This window comes from Microtus oregoni, unplaced genomic scaffold (assembly GCF_018167655.1).
Source record: "Microtus oregoni isolate MIOR12 unplaced genomic scaffold, Mior012 000035F_ref0000213, whole genome shotgun sequence".
Lineage (NCBI taxonomy): Eukaryota > Metazoa > Chordata > Mammalia > Rodentia > Cricetidae > Microtus > Microtus oregoni.
Window position 1 is genome coordinate 24,992,115 of NW_024543094.1, and position 20,092 is coordinate 25,012,206.

Below are 20,092 nucleotides of genomic sequence, written 5' to 3' on the forward strand. Positions count from 1 at the left end.
CTGTAGAGTACTTCCCACTTTCTCTTCTATCAGGTTCTATCTATCTATCTATCTATCTATCTATCTATCTACCTATCATCTATCTATCTATCTAGATGCCTATTATCAGTAATATATAGCAATAAAATATAAAAGGGAAAATTTAAAGTTTAATGTTGACACAAATAAATTGTAAATAATAGTTATAACATTTTCTAAATTATTGCACTTTTGTACATTATGCCAAAACTATTTTCTAAAACTTGTGCTATTATTTTTATCTGTGCTATTATTTTCTGCCTCTTGTGTGAAAATAAAATTTGTTACCCAAGATGTCAGAGTAGCCAAATATAATCAGAATTTTAAAAATTCTTCAAATTTTATATATCACATTGTAAAATATTGAAAATTGCAGATAAAACATTTGTGTTTCTTCATAATTACCATCTGCCATTATAGCCTGTATTCACAGACTGCCTTATTTTAATTTCTATTCAATTCTATTTATTGATTACTTGTATATATGTTTTTATCAAATTTATATAGAAATCTCAACTGCTTTAAAATTCCAGTCTATTGATTTTTTTTTTTTTTTATTTTCGAGACAGGGTTTCTCCGTAGCTTTTTGGTTCCTGTCCTGGAACTAGCTCTTCTAGACCAGGCTGGCCTCGAACTCACAGAGATTCGCCTTCCTCTGCCTCCTGAGTGCTGGGATTAAAGGCATGTGCCACCACCGCCCGGCCTAGCCTATTGATTTTTTATGTAACGTTTTAGAAAAAGAAGCACATGCTGAAGGTATTCTCATATTAGCTCAAAGAGACAGAAAATATGTTAAAAGGAAGATTATTCCATAGTGGATATGTATCTACTATCAAAAGCAATATTAAATCTGTGAGTGTTGAGTATATATGGAAAGAAATGGATTTAACTCATGCTATTTCTTGAGGGAGAAAAGCCACCATGGGTTCATATATTTGACTATTTGATTCCTAATTGGTAGGACTGCTTGGGAAGTGATAGGAGGTGTGGCCCTTTTGGAAGAGGTCTATCACTAGAGTGAGCTTTGACATGTAAAAAACCCATTCCCCTTGCCATTCCCAGTTAGCGCTGTCTCTGTCTTATGATTGTGGATAAATCAGAAACTAATATGCCCCATGCCTTTCCACCAGTTGCCATGCTTAGTTAGGCAATGAACTCTAACCTTCTGAAACTGTAAGCTCCAATAAACTCTTTGTTCTATGTTCTCCAAGTTGCCATGATTATGGGTTTTTATCACAGCAATAGAAAGGTAGCTAAGAGAGATAGTATATTAACATGGATATTATTCCATAGAGAATATACATCTACTATCAAAAGCAACATTAAATTAAAATATGTGAATTCAAGTATAAATGCAAAGAAATTTGATTACTTGTATATCCTAAGTTATTTTTCTTTTGAATAATGTCATTCTGTTTAGCAAGATTGTGCTAATTCAAGCAATTGATCCTTTCAATTAATTATCCAATTAATTGGCTGTTGTCTAAAATCCTACACTTCCTTAAGATCCAAAGGTTTTCAACATTACATACACTTTCATATCTCCTTACTTTGTGTTGGGTTACAGTCTCTGTTTCTTCTTGACAACATCTTTGGCAGAAATTATCTTCAGGGTTTAACCTAATTTCGTTACAAGATATCAACTATGACCATTGTGATTGGTGAAGAACACAACTGGAATAATAAAAGCAAAGTATAAAACAGTACCAATCAAGTTTGATATCATATAGGTCATAGACATTAACTCTGAAAAATCCTACATGGACTGTGTTTTAATGCTTAGGTTCAATGAGAATGGACAGACAAGCAGAAATATGATTGAACAAAATATGATCTAAAGATAATATAATAAAGGGAGCTTCCCCATCCCTCTTTATTCAGATTCCTTTTGGCTCTTCAATGTAAGAATTTTTCCTTTGATTATGGGGCAGGTCACCTGATACAGTGCGATTGTGTGACCTATTTCTAGGAGAGGTACCACAGAGATTTCCATACAGCTGGCTACCATGTGTAAAGGCCACACACAAGCACAGTCAGAATGATGTCTCAATTGACAGATGTGGAGAAGCATGTTCTGAGCCTCAATTTAAGTGAACTTAATGTCTGTGATAAGATGTATCTATGGCTACTAAGTATGCCTACAGATTGCATCCTTAGCTTACCCCCCAGGGCTCTACAAACAATCTATCTCTGTCTCTCTCTAATCCAGTCTCTTCTTCCCCTACTCACTTTTATCTTGCTCTCTCCTACTTCTTTTCATCTCTTTCCCAGTCTTCTTTTCCCTCTCCTTATCTTCTCACCTTCTCTGATTTTTCTCCCTTTATCTTTTCCTCCTTTTTTTGTAGTAGAATAAGCATGTGAAAATCCGAGTGATTAACAGGAAAGAAAACAAAAGTATGTCAAGCCACCATTCAGAGTTTTGGAATAAAATAAAATAGATGCTTCCTATGCTTTAGTAAACGAATATAACAAATGGCTCTACATGGTTAATGACTGTAATCGTTATCACAGAAAGCATGTTCCTAAATTTATACATAATATATATGCATACTTAAATATTCAGATTTAGAAATGAATAACTCTAGCTAATCCATTACAATTAATTTATATCTCAATTAAATTGAATTGTAAACCACACAGTTGATTATCCCAAAGAGCTCATTTTAAATGTATATGATGCTTAATGGCTCCAGCGGGAAGCATGCCCTTCACTAGTGATGAATGTTGCAACTTTTAACTAAAACAAGGTTACCTAACATATTAAGGTTATATAAGAGGCTGTCAAAGCCGTTGTGACTATATGGCTTTATAATTTGAATGCTCAGGTCACAGCAGTTTTCTAAAATTAGACTGAAAAATGGAGCAGGTGTAAATGAGTTTCTTTATTAAAATAAAATGATTTTGAAATTTTACTGCTATGGTGTGTTTTACTAACTCTTTCTGCAATAACAGTTAATTTTGGAAGCTACTGTTTTGTCATCGAATGCTGTTGTTGCTGTAGATAACATCAGTATATCCCAGGAATGTGAAATTTCCTCTAAGTCACTTCAAAGTACCAGCTTACAAAACCAAGGTAAGATTTGTTTTCTTGTGATTATTGCAATTTTAAACATTCAAACAATTTGCTTTTATTTATTAAAGTATATTATAGTAACTAGAATTTGATAGAGGGTATGGATATGCTGAATCTATTTTTTAATGTTAAGAAGTAAATTTATTTACAGAAAGATTTGTTCTTGCTATTTTAAAGCCGTTTTTTTTTTACATTTTATATTTACACACCTTTTATCTTCCCTTAGCCTCTGCTCTCTAGCTACCAACAGGACCCTTCTCAATGAGTCCCTCTTCCTCTATTAATATCTTCTTTTCTGTGTGTGACACAGAGTATAGAGCTACTTGCTTGAATATGTTCAAAAGTTTTTCCACAGTGCAAGAGCAACTTATCTTTAGTTAGACCACTGAAGAGAGTGACCCTCCTGCCACAACAAGCATTAATTGCCACCAGTCCCTCTGGAAAGGGTGGGGTGTCATAGGCTCTTCCCCAACCACAATGAAATGTTGAGGATCCAATCTTATGTAAGTCTCATGCAGGTGAGCATGGTTGCAATGAGATCCTAGTAAAATGGCCCTGTAATATCCAGAAGACAATGTTTGTTTCACATCTCCCCATCTTTGCTCATATATTCTGTGTTGCCTTTCTTCCATGATGTTCCCTGAACCTTGAAAGGGATGTTATAGCCATAGTCAGGTTAGAGCAGCTCACCATTACTCATTCTAGGTACTTTGGCCAGTTGCATGATTCTTCATTAACCACAGACTACTGTAGCATGAAGCTTCTCGGATAAAAGCTGAATCAGCTGTGGCTGTCTGTGTCTTTGGGAACTGTTCTTGTTCTTCTCTGTACTGTCACTGTCTGTGTCTCAGCGAGCCACTGAGGTCTCTCTTTGCCCTCTCTCTTGGCTTTTGCTCTTTTGCTCTCATTTCTTTGTTTGCTCTCTTGGTTCACTCGGTGCCGTCACAGCTTGTGCTTCAGAGTTCCTGGCTTGGTCCTCTCTCTTGGTCCTCTCTGTGTAGTTGCAGCTTGTGTTTCAGTGTTCCTCTGAGGTTGCAGGGGGAGGGGGAAAGGAGGGTTGGGGAGTTGGATAGAACTTGTAGCTTTGTAACTTGTAGAGTCCGGGGGATAGGGTGGAGGTTTTGGAGCAGCCTACCTGCAAGAAAGTCGCCTGCTGGCTAGGTAGAGAAGCTGAGGCAGGTGGGTGGTCACTCACCTCTTGGTCCTCTTTGTGTAGTAGCAGGCTGTATTTTAGAGTTCCACTGAGGTTGTAGGGAAATATTTAAATTTTTAATTAACAATGAATGCTTATATTTGTGGATGAAAGAATATATGATATTTTAATATACATACAACATATCCTGAACAAATTAGGATAACTAACACTTCTACCTCCTTATTATTGGAGCTTTTGAATTCCTGTAACAGGTTATTATCAACTGTTATCCCCCCACAGTCTTGTAGAAAGCATTATAACTTACTACTTTTATTTAAGTATATTATAGCTATCACTATCTAACCAATATCTAGCTTCTTTTAGGCAGCCTTCTCAGCATATTGCAATCTGTACTATGTAGTCTAATTGTCCTATTTTCAATATCCCCCAATGGAGAAAATATACAGTATTTGTTTGTCTGTCTTTTTCACTTAGCTTAATCATAGTCATGTCTATTAATCTGATACAATTAATGGGTAACCATTTTTTATAATCTATAATTTAAAATTTATTTTTTCTTTTATTGAAAATATATTTTTTTCTCTTACATAACATATCCTGATTAGAGTTTCCCTTTCCTCTACTGTTATCAGTTCTTTTACCCCTCTCTTCCCATTTGGTTCCATTCCCTTTCTGTCTTCCATTAGAAAATAAGGCTTCTCAGGGATAATAATAAGAGCAAACAAGAACTAACATGTCAGAATTAGATAAAACAAAGAGAAGGAAAAGATCTCAAGGGAAGGTACAAGAATCAGAGACTCACTTGTGCAGACATCTTGGAATTCCACAAAAACGTTAAACTGGAAGCCATAATATTTATGCAGAGGACCTGGTTACTCACCTCTACATGTTCTGTGCATGTAGCCTTAGTCTCCGTGAATTCTTGGATTGTGTTGTTTGGGAGGCTTTGTTGTTTTGGTGTCTCTTTCCTCCCCACTTGATCCTCTCCTTCCAGTGCTCCCTCATCCATCCATAACAATCTATTCTATTTCTCATTTTGAACGAGACATATCTGCCCACCCCTTCCCAGTCTCTTACTCTATAGTTAACGTATATGGTCCTGCAGAGTCTAGTTTGGTTATCATTGGCTTAACCTCAATGTCCACATATAAGTGAATACATACCATATTTATCTCTCTGTGTCTGGAATACCTCACTCAGATATTTTTGTCTAGTTCTATCTGTTTACTTTCTAATTTCTTTTAGGATACCATTATCATGAATGGCTAAATAATACTAAATTATGTGTGCATAACAAATTTTCTTTATCTATCCATTCATGATGGGTACATAGTTTAACTACATATATTAGGCGTTATGAATACTATTTCTAAGTATAAATCCTATATTGTAAATGGCTTTAATATTTTCAACTAATTTATTACTTTATGTGTATGAGTGTTTTGCCAGCATGGATGTTAGTGTATCATATATGTAGTGCCCTCAGAGGCCAGGGAGAGAGAGATGGACTCTCCTGGAACCAGAGTTACAGATGACTATGAGCTGATATGTGGTTTCTGAGGTTCTTTTAGAAAACCAGTCATTGCTCTTGGTTGATGATCCATCTCTCTAGCCCACTTGAAACCATCTTTCATTCTATATAATATATAATTCTCTGTGTTAATATTCTGTGAGTGAGAATGTATAACTTATGTGCATAATAAATCTTTCCAAGTACCATGTATGTGTGTATATTTCTTATAATTAATGAGGAATACAAAGAAGTGGGTGTATGATGCATTTAATAATTGATGAGTTTTAAAGAGCTAATTAGTATCTCTTTATTTCTGTTTAATTAATCATTTTGTTTTTTAAATTACAGATCATATTTCTAGAATTTGAATAATATACAAGTTTCAAAGTTAACATTGAATTCACTATAATTGAAGCTGTAGGAGAAGGAAGGTTTCATACTTTTCTCTATCTACAAAGACTACAAATTAAAATCCTTGATATAAAAAAAAACAAGTTAAGAAAAAAAAGCATAGAAAATTTATTTAAACAAAGTTTAGTATAGCATAGGAAAGATTAGGAATAAAGACAGAAGTGCCCCAAGAAAACTGCCAACTGTTGTGCTTAGGTTCCATAAAGGATCAGCATCTATGAAGAAATGCGAGCAGACAAAGAGTATATGATGTAATGGTAATAGATCAAGGGAGGGAATTTAACAAAGCCCACAGATTCAGTTTCATTTGGTCTCCACATAGCATTTATTCTTCTTAGATATGGATTAGACTCTGGACAGACTGAGGGTCTCACCACCTATTATCAGGCACGTTTATCATAGAAATTGTTATGGTTAGTTCTCACACAGAGAAGTGGAAAGGCCATGGAGACCTTGCTTCTGAGGCCCTTTTGTTTTGCTAGCTTTAGGTTCTTTCTTATTTTTATTTCAGCTCTGAGAAACAAGAATGTTGAAAAACTTTAAATATAACTGAAGTTAACCTTAGCAGGTCTGTGGGAAAACTTAATCACATGTATGAATAACTCTTCTTGTAACATAAGACAGAAATATTTCTGTTAATCCCAATTCAGTTCTTTCAGGCAAAAACCCAGATAGGCTGATTTTAAATGAATTATTCATGCAGTACTAATGTACTTCATATACTATTTTTTACATAAAGAAAATGCCCTCGTTCCCACTAGTTCACAGTATATCTGTCATGTTGCTATACGATCTGCTCATGTGTTAGGCTTCACCTGGGCAGAAGCTGAATGAAACCCTGGATAAAGGAATTTGGAAATGTACCCGTCACAACCAGGTAGTTGTCATATTTGTGGGGCAGACTGATTAGGCGTTCAAAAGGCCCTGTGCTTGAACTGAAGCTACTGGAAGCTTTTCCTGGCATGCAGATAATTGCCCTACCTCATCCCTCAGGTGCACTTGCCCGTTCTTTGCATTCCATGTGCAATGCAAACAGTAAATAGAATCATGGCTACCCTATTATATTCGAAATCTCAAAACTTTCCCTTTGAGTTTCTCCTTTTATTCATTTTCTTGACCACTGGCTCTTATTAAAACGAGCGTTGTTGAAACAGTTAAACATCCCATTGAATTGGCGATAGGGAATAGAATGCTTATCATCCCCTTGATCTTCGTTTGAAGCTCAGTTTGCATCTCCAGAGGTTACAGGATATATTTTATTTAACAAGGTCTGTGATTTCACACCCAAGTGGTCAAACAGAATGCGTGAAGGCCATCTAGGCTGAAAGTGTCACTGGTTCTGCTAGGATTTATGTGATTATAATTACCATCTGAGCGTGCAAACTAGGCTAGTCCGGTGAGTACTGTCTAATGAAAATCTGTAAAGTCCTAAACAATGATCCTAAACCCTAAAACTCCTAGAAGATAATGACATTAGGTTCAAACATTAGAAAGAATTAGTGTGACTATACTACCCTGAAATGCCCATGCATAGAGAAAGAATAACCAAATGAAAAGACCATCTGATAACTGGAAAATCTGTTTGTAAAGTGTCTATATTATGGGTGTTGATGCTTAAAAATTATAGAGAATACATTTAACTTTATAACAGAGAAACATTCTGATTAAAAAATAGAGAAAAGACTTGAATGATATTTCCTTAAACAAGTTATAATATAGCTAACTGGTGTATGAAAAGTTGCTTACTGCCATTAATCATCACCATTAGACAATGGTAGACTAATGTGTACTCAAGTGCTGTTGGTAGATATAAGTTGTCAGAGTTATGGGAAACAAAGTGGAGATTCCTAAAGAAATTATTCCCATTCTGGGAAACTACCCAGAGGGAATGAAATCATCATCATGTAAGTCTAGATATTTCTAGGCATACCTCAGTAATGCTTATAAATGCCAGCATTAGATAATAACTTGTGTCCATTAACAGATAAAATGACAAAGATGAGAGTATATGTGCAAAAAATGATATAATACTGAGCTTTATAATGAGATCCCATCTTTTGATTTAACAAGGATGAACTATACGATATTGAAATAAATTAGAAAAAACAAAGATACTACATTGTTTTTCTGATATATGAGAAGGTGATATATACAGAGAAATAATATAGCAGTGGATATGAGAATCTACGAAGAAAATGGGATTTGTAAAAGTGTACAATGTAGGAAACATATAAGATATGTAAATCTAAAGATACAGTGAGCAAGGTGAAGTTTATAGTTAACAAGACTGTGTATAGTGATGATTTATAACAAATGAGTAAATTCAATTGATCTTACAACTAATTACTCATATAAATTCACTCACACACAGACACACACATACACAAACACTCAAACTCCAAAGACTAAGAGTGTGAGATGGTAGACTTGATAATGTGCCTTACTGGAGCAACAATTCTGCCCTAAATATCCCATGAAATCAGATTGTATTTGTTGAATACATCTAATGTTATGATGATACAAAGCTCACTATAAATATAAATAAATAACCACTGCAAATAACTACACAAGTGAGGTGGAAAATGCAATCTATACAGATAGAAATTTTCTAAGGATATATTTAACAAAATGCTGTTTATTTTTCTTACTACATAAGTATATCTATGGAAACTTCTGCTATAAAGGAATGTTTCTATAGTTGTCTCTGACATAATTAAGTCTGACCAAATGTACATGGTTTAAAATCTTTGTATAAAATCTATTTTAAATGAAGAAAATTGCACATAATGTATTCTAATTATGTTCTTCCTCTTCCTCAACCTCTCTCATATCCCTTCGACCACTCCACCCACTCAACTCTATGCCCTTTCTTTTTCTCTCTAAAAATAAACCAACCAACCAAACTACAAGAAACTTATGCAAAAAAAGACCTTTTACAAAAACACAAAACCAGAAACCAAAATAAAAAGCAAAAGACTAATAAGACCAAAATGCCCAAAGAAATATGAGACCTATAAACCTGTAAAAATACCTTTGAGCTTTTTTTGTATTGGCCATCCTCTGCTGTGCACAAGGCCTACATTGAATATGATTATAAAATCTTTTATATCAAAACAAATCCAAGAGGTAGACACTATTACTTTACTCATTTTATAGATGTTATTATCAGGGTGTCTCTTCAGGAAATAGAAAATGACACGAGTAATTTAAACAGCCAGAGTCTACTGTAAAAAAATTATTATGTATTAAAAAGTAGATAGCTACTAAAAGAAGTAAAAAAGAACAAGAGAAAATGAAGAAATTGTTTTTAGGGTTGAGATAGAATGCAAATAAGGAACAAGAATGTGATTTCACTATCCTCATACATTAGCTGACTCTGAAGAGGCTGTTAGATGAAGATCATAGTTGATATACCACTGAGCATGTTATTTCCAGGTTGACCATATCAGTAAAGGATGTAATATCCCAATATGTTCCCGACTGAAGAGAACTATAATTGGGTTTCTTTCACTATGTGCAGTTATGGGGAAGGTACCTAAACAAGCAGCAGAACCAACCCTACTAGAACAGCCACCCTAAAAGGAAAGAAAGTGCTTCACTGCAATGTCTGACAATGAGCTATTCAAAAGAGGAATATTTACAATTTCAAACAGGGTGGTTTTAAACCTGGAGTAATGAATTTATAACCATCACGCTTGCCTAATGCAGCCTACAGAATATAGCTGGTAGAGTTTAAACACAGGCTGCCTCCAAACTCTGCTCCCCAAGGCACATGCTGCACACAGCCCTTCGGAGTTCTCAAGGCCATCCTGGCCTCAGACCGAGATTTTCCAGAGTCACTTTTGTGGCTGATTTGAGTAATATTAAGTTTCAATCCGCTGATGAGACTCACTCTTGGAAGAGAAACTACTCTCTCAGGCTTCTAGAATGTCACATGGAAGCATAGTGCAGGCTGTCTGGAGTATCAAGGACATGTCCTGAAAATAACTACTAGCGCTTTTCCTTTAGTAATAAATTTTTTATACAATATGCTTTGATCACATTCACTTCCCTTTCCCAGCTCCTCCCAGATCCACCATCATGTTCTTTCTTTCTCTTATAAAACCCCAAGCCCACATTATAGATCACATTATGTAAAAAATAGATTTATAGACATAAAAGGAACCATAACTGGGCAACAGTCATAGTGAATTGAGTTTAATATTAGCAAATGAACTCTCAACCCCCAAAGTTGTAATTTGATTTCTTTGCTTGCTATATTTTGGAGTGTTAATTTTCTCCCATGAATCTGTTTATTCACAGAAATGCTAAGGCTTTGTTCCTTTTTAAAAACAGATCTTCATTAAAGATTCTGGCACTGAGTTAAGATGAGATAAAGGTGCTGTGAAGAGTTAGAGGAGTCCGATTTTTTGTTCTTTGAGTATGGATCTTAGAGGGACTAGTGTGGATTTTAGGCTGCAATTTAGTTATGCCCTAGCTAGCACAATGATTTTCCCATAGAGAACCCAAATTCCTTAGAACATGGGGCTTTCCTGCCCAGAAGAAAAGACATTGTGGGCCCCTGGGAGCTGAGCCATAAGCAGAAATTCTATTGAGAAAGGGACAATATGGTTCTGTTATAGAACCTCAAATATTTAATGTTTTCGTTGGATTTAATATAATTTTCTCACTTTTATAACTACCACTAGCCCAATTTAACTTCTTTTTCTTTTAGGATCTGCTTTAAAAATTATAAATCATATCAAAGATTTACAATTCTTGTACTATGTTCAGATTTTAGAAGCATGGTTAATGTATTTTATATATTCAGTTTTTATGAATGAGAGAAAATTATTTTAAAAATAAATATATGAAATATGTAGAAACTATGAAGTTTTATGAAATGTTGGTAGCTTTGGATAATTTAATTTAATATTTTATCTTCACTTTAATTCGAGTATAATAAGGTTGCAACTTAAGTAACAGGTTTCCAAGACTCTTTTCCCTCCCTTCCCACTACTCTCTCTCCCCATTCTCTTCTCCCACAATGCCTCCCAGTTACACAGCATACTGACTATGGTGTTTTGCTAAATTCCTCCTGTATATTTTCATCCTCACTGAGATACAGTCATGTGCTAGTTATAGGAGTTATTTATAAAATGTGTCATGGGCAGTGTCACATGTTCTTATAGTATAACATACACAAGCTAAATGACTCCAGCATGGCTCCATCACTGTAATTTAATTGGTCTATCACTGAAGAAAATGCTACGGTGGAGTGTATAACTGCACCTACATAACTGGGCACATATAGCCCATCGCAACAGAATTTTTTGATCATCATAAAAGCATGAAGTGGCAGGTTTAAGAAAGAGGCTTTGTTGTACATGGTATTTTAAAATCATGTCATGAAGTTCATGTCAGTATTTTATAAATAGTGTTTTTGCCATTTGTGAAGATAGCTGGTCTGTATGTTGACGTTGAAGGCAACGTTTACAGCTCTTGTGGTTGTCTTATTATTCAAAACAAACTGAATCTCAGCAGGACAACCTGTGACAAGTAGGTGACTGGGTAGCGGTGACAGAGAACAGTCAGCAAACAGTTTTGTCCAAATAACTCTAGAGTTCTGTATGGTCCATTGCTCCTGTGCAGGTTATTTGATGATAGGTCAATGGCAATAAGCACATGATTACTGTCATTCTTAGGGGATCTATTCATTTGCTTAGGTCAACATATTCCTTGGAAGCAAATTTTGGCTTAATATTTAGTAGCACTCGGTACCTGTTGCTAGCCTTTCCTCCACTGAATTATGCCAATAAGCACTGACATCAAAAAATGAAAGGAGGAAGAAGCCAGTTTTTCACTGTTTAAAGCCAAAGTTTAAATGTGCTTTCACTTTTTGTTCAGAAGTCCTTCTTTTGTCAAGAAATAGTTTTACTAAATCCTGGGATGATGGGGTGGTTCAGCAATCAAGGACTCAGACTACCCCCACAGAATATCTGAGTTTGAATCTCAGCACCCATAGTGGGCAGCTCACAATCAATCACATGTGACTCTAGCTCTAAGGGTTTTGGTTCTGATGCCTCTGATCTTGGCAGGTACCTACGCACACTTGCGTAGGTCCCCATACTGACACATACATTTAGTTAAAAGTAAAATACATCTTAATAAAAACAAACCTTCAAGCCAGTCTACATTTTAGCATGGTGAGGAGAGGAGGTCATGAGCTCCCACCTCCACCAGAGTAGCCACTGGAAAATGACAGTTTCTGTGGAGGGAAAGTCAATTTGTTTAAGGTTGTGTCTTCCTCATCCTTTACTGGTATGTTGATCAAGGTCCAGGTGGGCAGCACAAACTGAAGCAGAAGGACTATTATAACAAAGAGGACACAATGTAGGGAGGGGGAGGAGGTGTGAGGGTGAATCTGTAAGGAGACAGGAGAGTTACAATCAAAATGCATTGTATGGAATTCTCAATGAGCTAACAAAATATAGTAAAACAGATACTGCAACTTTACATCATACAGCTCAGAAAAGACTTTATTATTCAGCTAATAAAGTCTTCATGTGTCAAATAACATCAAGAGATGGTTTTAGCATGTCCACATTGGATGAAAAGATATGTACACTATTATATTTTCATCTATGGACTAAGACATAAGTGAGAAAGACTAAAATTTATTTGACAGTTCTGTAAGACAGAAAGCCATTTTGTATTTCAGACCATCTTATGAATACTACAATTTTTTCTGTTTAAAGAGTCTTCTAAAGTGGGGGCAATTAAAAATATCTAGATGCTTTCTTATTTTTTACTTTCTCTGTTTCATATAAAATAAATAGTCTGTTTAGCATAGAACTTAAGGAAGCTTGGGGAAAGGTAAGTTAGCAGCCCTCAAAATGGAACAATCTGTATTCCTGATATATATATAATCACCTTTAGATGCTGATTGCCTGTTTCTGCAAACCACACCCTGTGAGCAGCGATACTGTGAGTTCCTTTCATGAAATAAATGTAGTGAGAGAAAGCTTGCCATTTCTTGTGTTAAAAGACTGACCAAGAGTTATGTTTTTATTTCACCTATGTTTTCTGAAAAAAAAATGTTCTGAGAAGTCTGTTGGTTATATTGAGAATATTTTAAATTAATTATCAACTGAAAAGCTTTATGCAAGATGTTTCTATATAAAACATAACTTTTGTCACAATAAATGTTAGAAAATGAGTTGCCATTCTCTAGCCTCTATTTTATTTTGTTTTCTTTAAGCAAAATAAGGGGTGGGGATCTCAACATGAATCTACTATTGAGCTGTTTCCCCTTTAAATTAAATCATATTGGAGATGAATCCTGGTAGGAGAAAACTTACCCAGGTTTATCTGTGTAAAAAGATTCTAGTTTTCTTCTTCTTGTCCTCAAGTGTAAAATCTGCACACCATTTTCTACCCTGAAACCCTCCACAGGAGGATATAATTGAAAAATTCCCCAATGGAAAGTTGGTATTGGAGTGGGCTCTCCATTTCTGTGACATATAACCAAGAAATGGGGAGACAGCCCATTAATTCTCACTTATCAAAGTCATTGATTACACAGGAAAAACTATTTCCACATAAAGGTAAAATCTTCTGAGTACCCTGCGGTATTTTGATCAGTCTGAAGATAATGATGTTAGGTCAGAAAAATCAAAGTTAGAAGAGAAAATGAGTGATGGCCTCACTAGAAAATTTGACTTCTGTTAAAATTACAATATTTATTAAAAAGCTTTTCTATGATTGCATAAGTTATATTTTAAGATCACTTCTAAATGCTTTTTGAAGAATTTTTTCTTCATATTTTTACTTTGAGCTCCTGGGGATATTTGTTCCATCAAGATAATTGTTCTTCCCCCAAAGCTTACAGATTAGAATTGTAAGTAATTCATTTGTTGTTGTTGCTATAAACTTTATCCATTTTAATCCTTTTCTTCCCTGCCTACTTTTTCTGCACATCTGATTTTCATATTCAAGTTAGCAATGTGTGTACATAAAGTAGAAAAAAACGTATTAATCCTTTTTTATTTAACATCAATTTTTCTAAACTTTTATTGGCCGAGATAATGATGCATTTTGCTTCTTGGGATCATCTGAACCTGCCTTTTGGGTATCCGTGTGAATAAACTGCAAAGACGACTTAGTCATAGAGTACTCTATGTTCTTCTCCTTACTGACTTTGGACCTGACTATGCTGAAGGGCATTTGTATTTATTACCCTCTTTGTAGCTAAGTAAAGAGAAGTGCAGAGAGAGAGAGAGAAGGGGTCAGAGTAGTTCCCTGTTACGGGGTTCAAGACAGCTGGGCACTGAAGTGGGACTCAGATTCTCCACTGAGTCTTTAGGAAAATTAAATTTGCAAGGTGCTCAAATAATGTAACCACCCCACACCTGTGGCATTTAACTAAAAGGTCTTAAAACTGCCTCATTGCGTCTTAAATTTTAGTCAATATATTTTGATGATTTTCATCATTTTGCCGAGTTTCTGTGGCAAATGCAGAATTTGTTCCTTCAGCGAGGAGTCCAAGGAGACATTCTAGTTCAGAGTTTCTCAACTTTCCTACTGCTGTGACCCTTTCATACAGTTCTTCATGTTGTGGGCACCAGGAATAAAATTATTTTGTGCTACTTTTAGGCCTCATAATGTAAATATCTGAGATGCAATCCCCAAAGAGGTTGCAATCCACAGACTGAGGAACATTGCTCTAGATGTCTGACTGAAAGAGACTACAACTGCTTCATTGCCAAGAAAACAATAACAGTAACTATTAATAATGACTGATACATGCCTTAGGAAATGGTACAATTAACTATTAACAATGACTAATGTATTGTAGGAAATGGTATAAAAAAAGAAGAAAAAATCTGCAGTGGAAAGTAGTTTATAACTCATCTAGACAGTAGAAAATATCTATGAAAATAGCAATATATAAAAAATGTGAGATTTCCTCATTGGTAATAAGGAAGAGTCAGGGCAATCAAAAACTAGTCGTTCATTTTTAAGAGTCATTTTTTTCTGCTATGAGAAATCAAATTTTTACTTATCAGGTATTTGTAAAGTAAATGATCTCTTTATCCGACTCAGTGAATGATCTCTGATATTTTGTACTTCTCAGTAAAAGCCCAGTTATCCAGATAATTAGAAGAGGTGCAGGTTAAATTGGCACTGAGGTTATTTGGCTACAATTCTTAGGATCCTTCATATCCCAATGTGACCCCTCCGTTCCTCCACACTTCTTATTTTGAACTTAACTATTTTAAAGGTCTTGTTCCAGTCCAAACTAATTAGAGTTTTCATATCTTTAACTCTATTTAATAGTTCACTTTTACTTCATGATAGCACATGCCTCCAAATTAAAAATTATTTTATTACTACATCTACTTCCCATCCTAATTACATTGTGGGTTATTTTTTATCAAGCAGCATTGGCCTTCTCTTTGACTTCTTTAAGGGAATCACCATCTTTCTAGCGACTAAAGAAACATTTGGAGCATATGTCAGAAAATTTAGGAAATTAAAAGGATATAAATTCTGATTTGAAGTAGTATCAGGGACTCTGAAAGACTCAAAGGGAGTCCCATGTAGCATAATACTGTTCTGGATGGAAATCTTTAAGAAAAAGTGTCGTTGACACATTTAGAATAAAATAAAATAATTTGTTGCCTGCAAAGAATAATTTATAGTCCTCTGTAATAGAATAAAAATCAGATAAAACGAGGTGTTGCCTTTAGGATTTGGAAGAAAGCACCTACCAATTCTTTTGCCGTTATCCCCAGATTTATCTATATTCTTTCTCATGTAGCCTCTGTCTTTAAATCAGCAATGGAATCTCAAGTCTTTATTTTTTGTTTTCTCCCACTCATGTCTTTCTTTGTGATAATAGAATTCTTTTTTTTTTTTTTTTTTTTTTTGAGACAGGGTTTCTCTGTGGCTTTGGAGCCTGTCCTGGAACTAGCTCTGTAGACCAGGCTGGTCTCGAACTCACAGAGATCCGCCTGCCTCTGCCTCCTGAGTGCTGGGATTAAAGGCGTGCGCCACCACCACCTGGCAAGTCTGATGCTCTACGGACTGAGCTATCCGGGCGCCCCTTAGAATTCTTATAATATAAAATTTAATAGTTAGTGGCATGAGTGTGTTAGTAGAGTACAAACCTTTGGGTATGAGGCAGGGAGGTGAATCTCTAGCACTGTATAAAACCAGGCGTGATTGTTCATAGCTATAATCCCAAGACTAAGTAGGTAGATGCAGGAGAACCAGAAATTCAAGGTCACCCTAAACTACTGTCAGCCTGGATTAAGTTATTCTTGGTCTCAAAACTAAATTATAGTCTTAGAAATCTTTGTTGTGCTGTTAAGTAGTGTTAACTTGTCCACATTGTTCCACTACCACCCATCTCCAATACCCATCAATCTCTCCAAAACTCTATTAATCAATAACTCTTTATTCACTTTACTTTCATATACAGGCAACTACTATTCTGTTGTCTCTCCATAGAAGCTGCACTACTCTAAGCCCCTTATATAAATGAACTATATAACATTCTTCTATTGCAACTGATCTATTTCACATAAAAATAATGCCCTGAAGCCGGGCGGTGGTGGCGCACGCCTTTAATCCCAGCACTCGGGGGAGGCAGAGACAGGAGGATCTCTGGCAGTTCGAGGCCAGCCTGGTCTACAAGAGCTAGTTCCAGAACAGGAACCAAAAACTGTGGAGAAACCCTGTCTCAAAAAATCAAAAAAAAAAAAAATAATGCCCTGAAGTTTTATGTGTATTTTATTATATGCCAGAATCTCCCTTTATTAAAAAAATGTAGCCTTTTTATGTATATTCAGCCCTTTATTTTTTCATTCTTCTTGTGTGTATTCTTGAATTACTCTTACATTCTGCTCACTGTGAATAACACTTCTGTGAGAATTAGTATACAAATAACTGTTCATGGCATTCTTCAAATTCCTTCTAGTCTATAACCCAAACTGGAATTACTGTTTCAGCTGTATTGATTCAAATTATCCTTGTACTTTTGAGGATTTTTCATGCTTTTCCCTAGGAGCTATGGACTTTCCATCTCTATTAACAGTCATGGGCCTTAGATTTCTTTGTGTTATCACATTTTATATTTTAAATATTTTATTACAGCATGCTAATTGTACAAAGTGGACTTTATTATGGTGGTTTGCATCATGCAAGTAATGTACTTTGTTCATTACTGAATTCTTTTTACTCTCTGTTGTATTCCCTTTCTTCTCAAACCTGATTGATCTCTTCTGTCTTTCCTAACTGTCTCCCTTCAACTTTGAGATTCCTTCTTGTGACCCCTTATGTTCAACCTATAATGCATAAATCCTGAGTCTGATCTTTACTTCTGTTCATTTTCCTGCAAGTAATATGATTTCTTTCTTTGTTACTGCTAAATAATGGTCTATTATACCCAAGAAACCAACAGAGAGATGGAGAGAGAGAGAGAGAGAGAGAGAGAGAGAGAGAGAGAGAGAGAGAGGGAGAGGGAGGGAGGGAGGGAGGGAGGGAGGGAGGGAGGGAGGGAGGGAGGGAGGGAGGGAGGGTCAGTTTTGGTGCCTGTCCTGGAAATAGCCTTTGTAGACCAGGTTGTCCTTGAACTCACAGAGATCTGCCTGCCTCTGCTGGGATTAAAGGCCTGTCCCACCACCACCTGGAGATCACATTTGTTTTATCCTTTTTTCTGTTGTGAGCTTGCTGACTTTACAGCTTGGCTATTTAGTAGTAATTTAAGCAGCTTGGGTGGCAAGAATCTATGTTGTATGTTGGCTTTGATTCTTCAGGTATGTACCTAGGACTGGTATAGCAGGTCATTTGGCAGTTTTCCTTTTTGTTGTTGTTGTTGTTGTTGTTGAGAAACTTCCATATGACATCCAGAGTAGCTGTACTGAATTGAATTCCAAGCTACAGGGTATAAACTTCTTTCCCTTTTAATTGCTTGATGTTCCTTATTCTCACTAGGATAAGAGCGAGTCTCCAGGTAGTTTTAGTTTTTATTTTCCTGATAGCTAAAGATGGCAAACACATTTCCATTTGTTTACTGACCATTTATTCTTCTTTTGTAACATGTCAACTAACTAAATTTGCCCATTTATTGATTATATTTTTTGATGGTGTTTAATGTTTTTAATTCTTTGTATTTATATCCTTTCTGGTTTAATAGCTGACAAATATTTTTTCTCATGCTCTTAATTCTCTTACTTTCTATTTTATGTCTTTCAATTATCTTATTTTCCATTTTGTGCAGATGGTTTATTTTTGAGACAGGATCTTACTGTGTAGCCTTGACTGACCTGGAGCTCATTATTTAGACCATACTAGCAGCAAATTCATAAAAATCTGCACAGCTCTGCCTCCTGGATGCTTGGATTCAAAGGTTGTGTCCTGGCATGTACAAGACGTTTGTGTGGTGAAATCTCATTTGACAATCCTTGCTTTTATTTCCTGAGTTACTGAAGTCCCACTCAGAGTTCTTTTGCCTTTGTCTACATCTTGAAAGGTTCCCAGTGTGTTTCTTTAGTATGTTAAAGAGTTGAATACACTTGGCTTGATCTGTTTACTGGTGAGAAATGGGGATCTAGTTTCAGTGTTGTATATGTGGTTATATAGTTTTCTAATCACAATTGCTGTAGTTGTTTTTCCAATATGTTATTTGAGTACTTTGGCCAAGGATCCCATCGTGAAGAAGCTGTGTGGACTTTTTTCTGAGTCTTCTATTCTATCCCACAAGCACACATGCCAGAATTGGAGCCAACATCATGCTGTTTTAGTGATTGTAGATATATTGAATAATTTGATATAGAATATTGTAATAATCCTAGAATTTCATTGCTCAGGATTGCTATTTAGGGTATTTTATACTCCAATGCCTATTTTAGCTTTGTTTATTTTATCACTAAGAAAAATGTCATTTGTATTTTGACAGAAATTGCACCGAATCTGTGGAACACTTTAGTCAATAACAGTTTTTAAAAATATTGACTCTGCACAGTCATGAATATAGAAATGTGACTATTTTTTGTGTTATCTTTAGTTTCTCTCTCTGGTATTCTCTAGTTTTCTGTGTAGAGGCCTTTTGTCACCATGGTAAAAAATAGTTGTTCTGTTCTCTTTGAGGCTATTGTAAATGGGATTGTTTCCTTGATTTCTTTCTCAGCAGGTTCATTATGGACAAGCATAAAAACAGCTGGGTTTTGTTTGTTGACTTTGTCCTGATGAAATGCTTAGCTTGTTTTTTCAAGCTAAAAATCTTTCAGTGACCTTTAAAGTCTTCTAGGATCACACTGAAAGCAGGGTCACATTTGACTTTTTTCTCACCTAATTTCTATTCCTTATTATTTTCCCTTGTCTTATTGCTCTGGCTAAAGTATCAGTGCTAAATTAAAATAAGAGTAGTGAGAGGAGATATCCTTGTCTTAGTTCTGACTTTAAAACCCATATCAGCTATGGGTTTTGTGTGTGTGTGTGTGTGTGTGTGTGTGTGTGTGTACATGTTCTTTATTCTGTTGAGGTGTGAGCCTTCCATTACCTAGCTTTTCTTCAAGGCATTCATTATGAAACAATTCTAACTTTAGTCAAGTCTGTTCCTTGTCTATTAGAAGATGGTTATATAATTATTGTTGTGGATATATTTATATATATATTGTGTATATATATATACATATATATATATATATATACATGGAGCTGATTTACTTGTGTTTAATTGTACTTATATCCTTATATCCCTAGACTAAAACAAATGTGATTATAGCATATGCTCTTTTTTATCATTGTAGGTGTTGTTAAATTGAACTTGAAAGTAAATTGTTTAAGAACTTTCCATCTGTGTGTGTGTGTGTGTGTGTGTGAGAGAGAGAGAGAGAGAGAGAGACAGAGAGAGAGAGAGAGAGAGAGAGAGAGA

The 20,092-nt window shown here is 35.4% G+C and overlaps 1 protein-coding gene across 1 annotated transcript in view; it reads left to right on the plus strand.

The window, feature by feature from the left end:
• Positions 1-20,092, plus strand: part of Malrd1 (MAM and LDL receptor class A domain containing 1) — a 616,720-nt gene that overhangs the window by 112,275 nt on the left and 484,353 nt on the right. Inside the window, exon 13 of the mRNA XM_041630809.1 lies at positions 2,971-3,091. Coding sequence (XP_041486743.1) covers positions 2,971-3,091 — 121 coding nt within the window. The remainder of the gene's footprint in view (positions 1-2,970; positions 3,092-20,092) is intronic.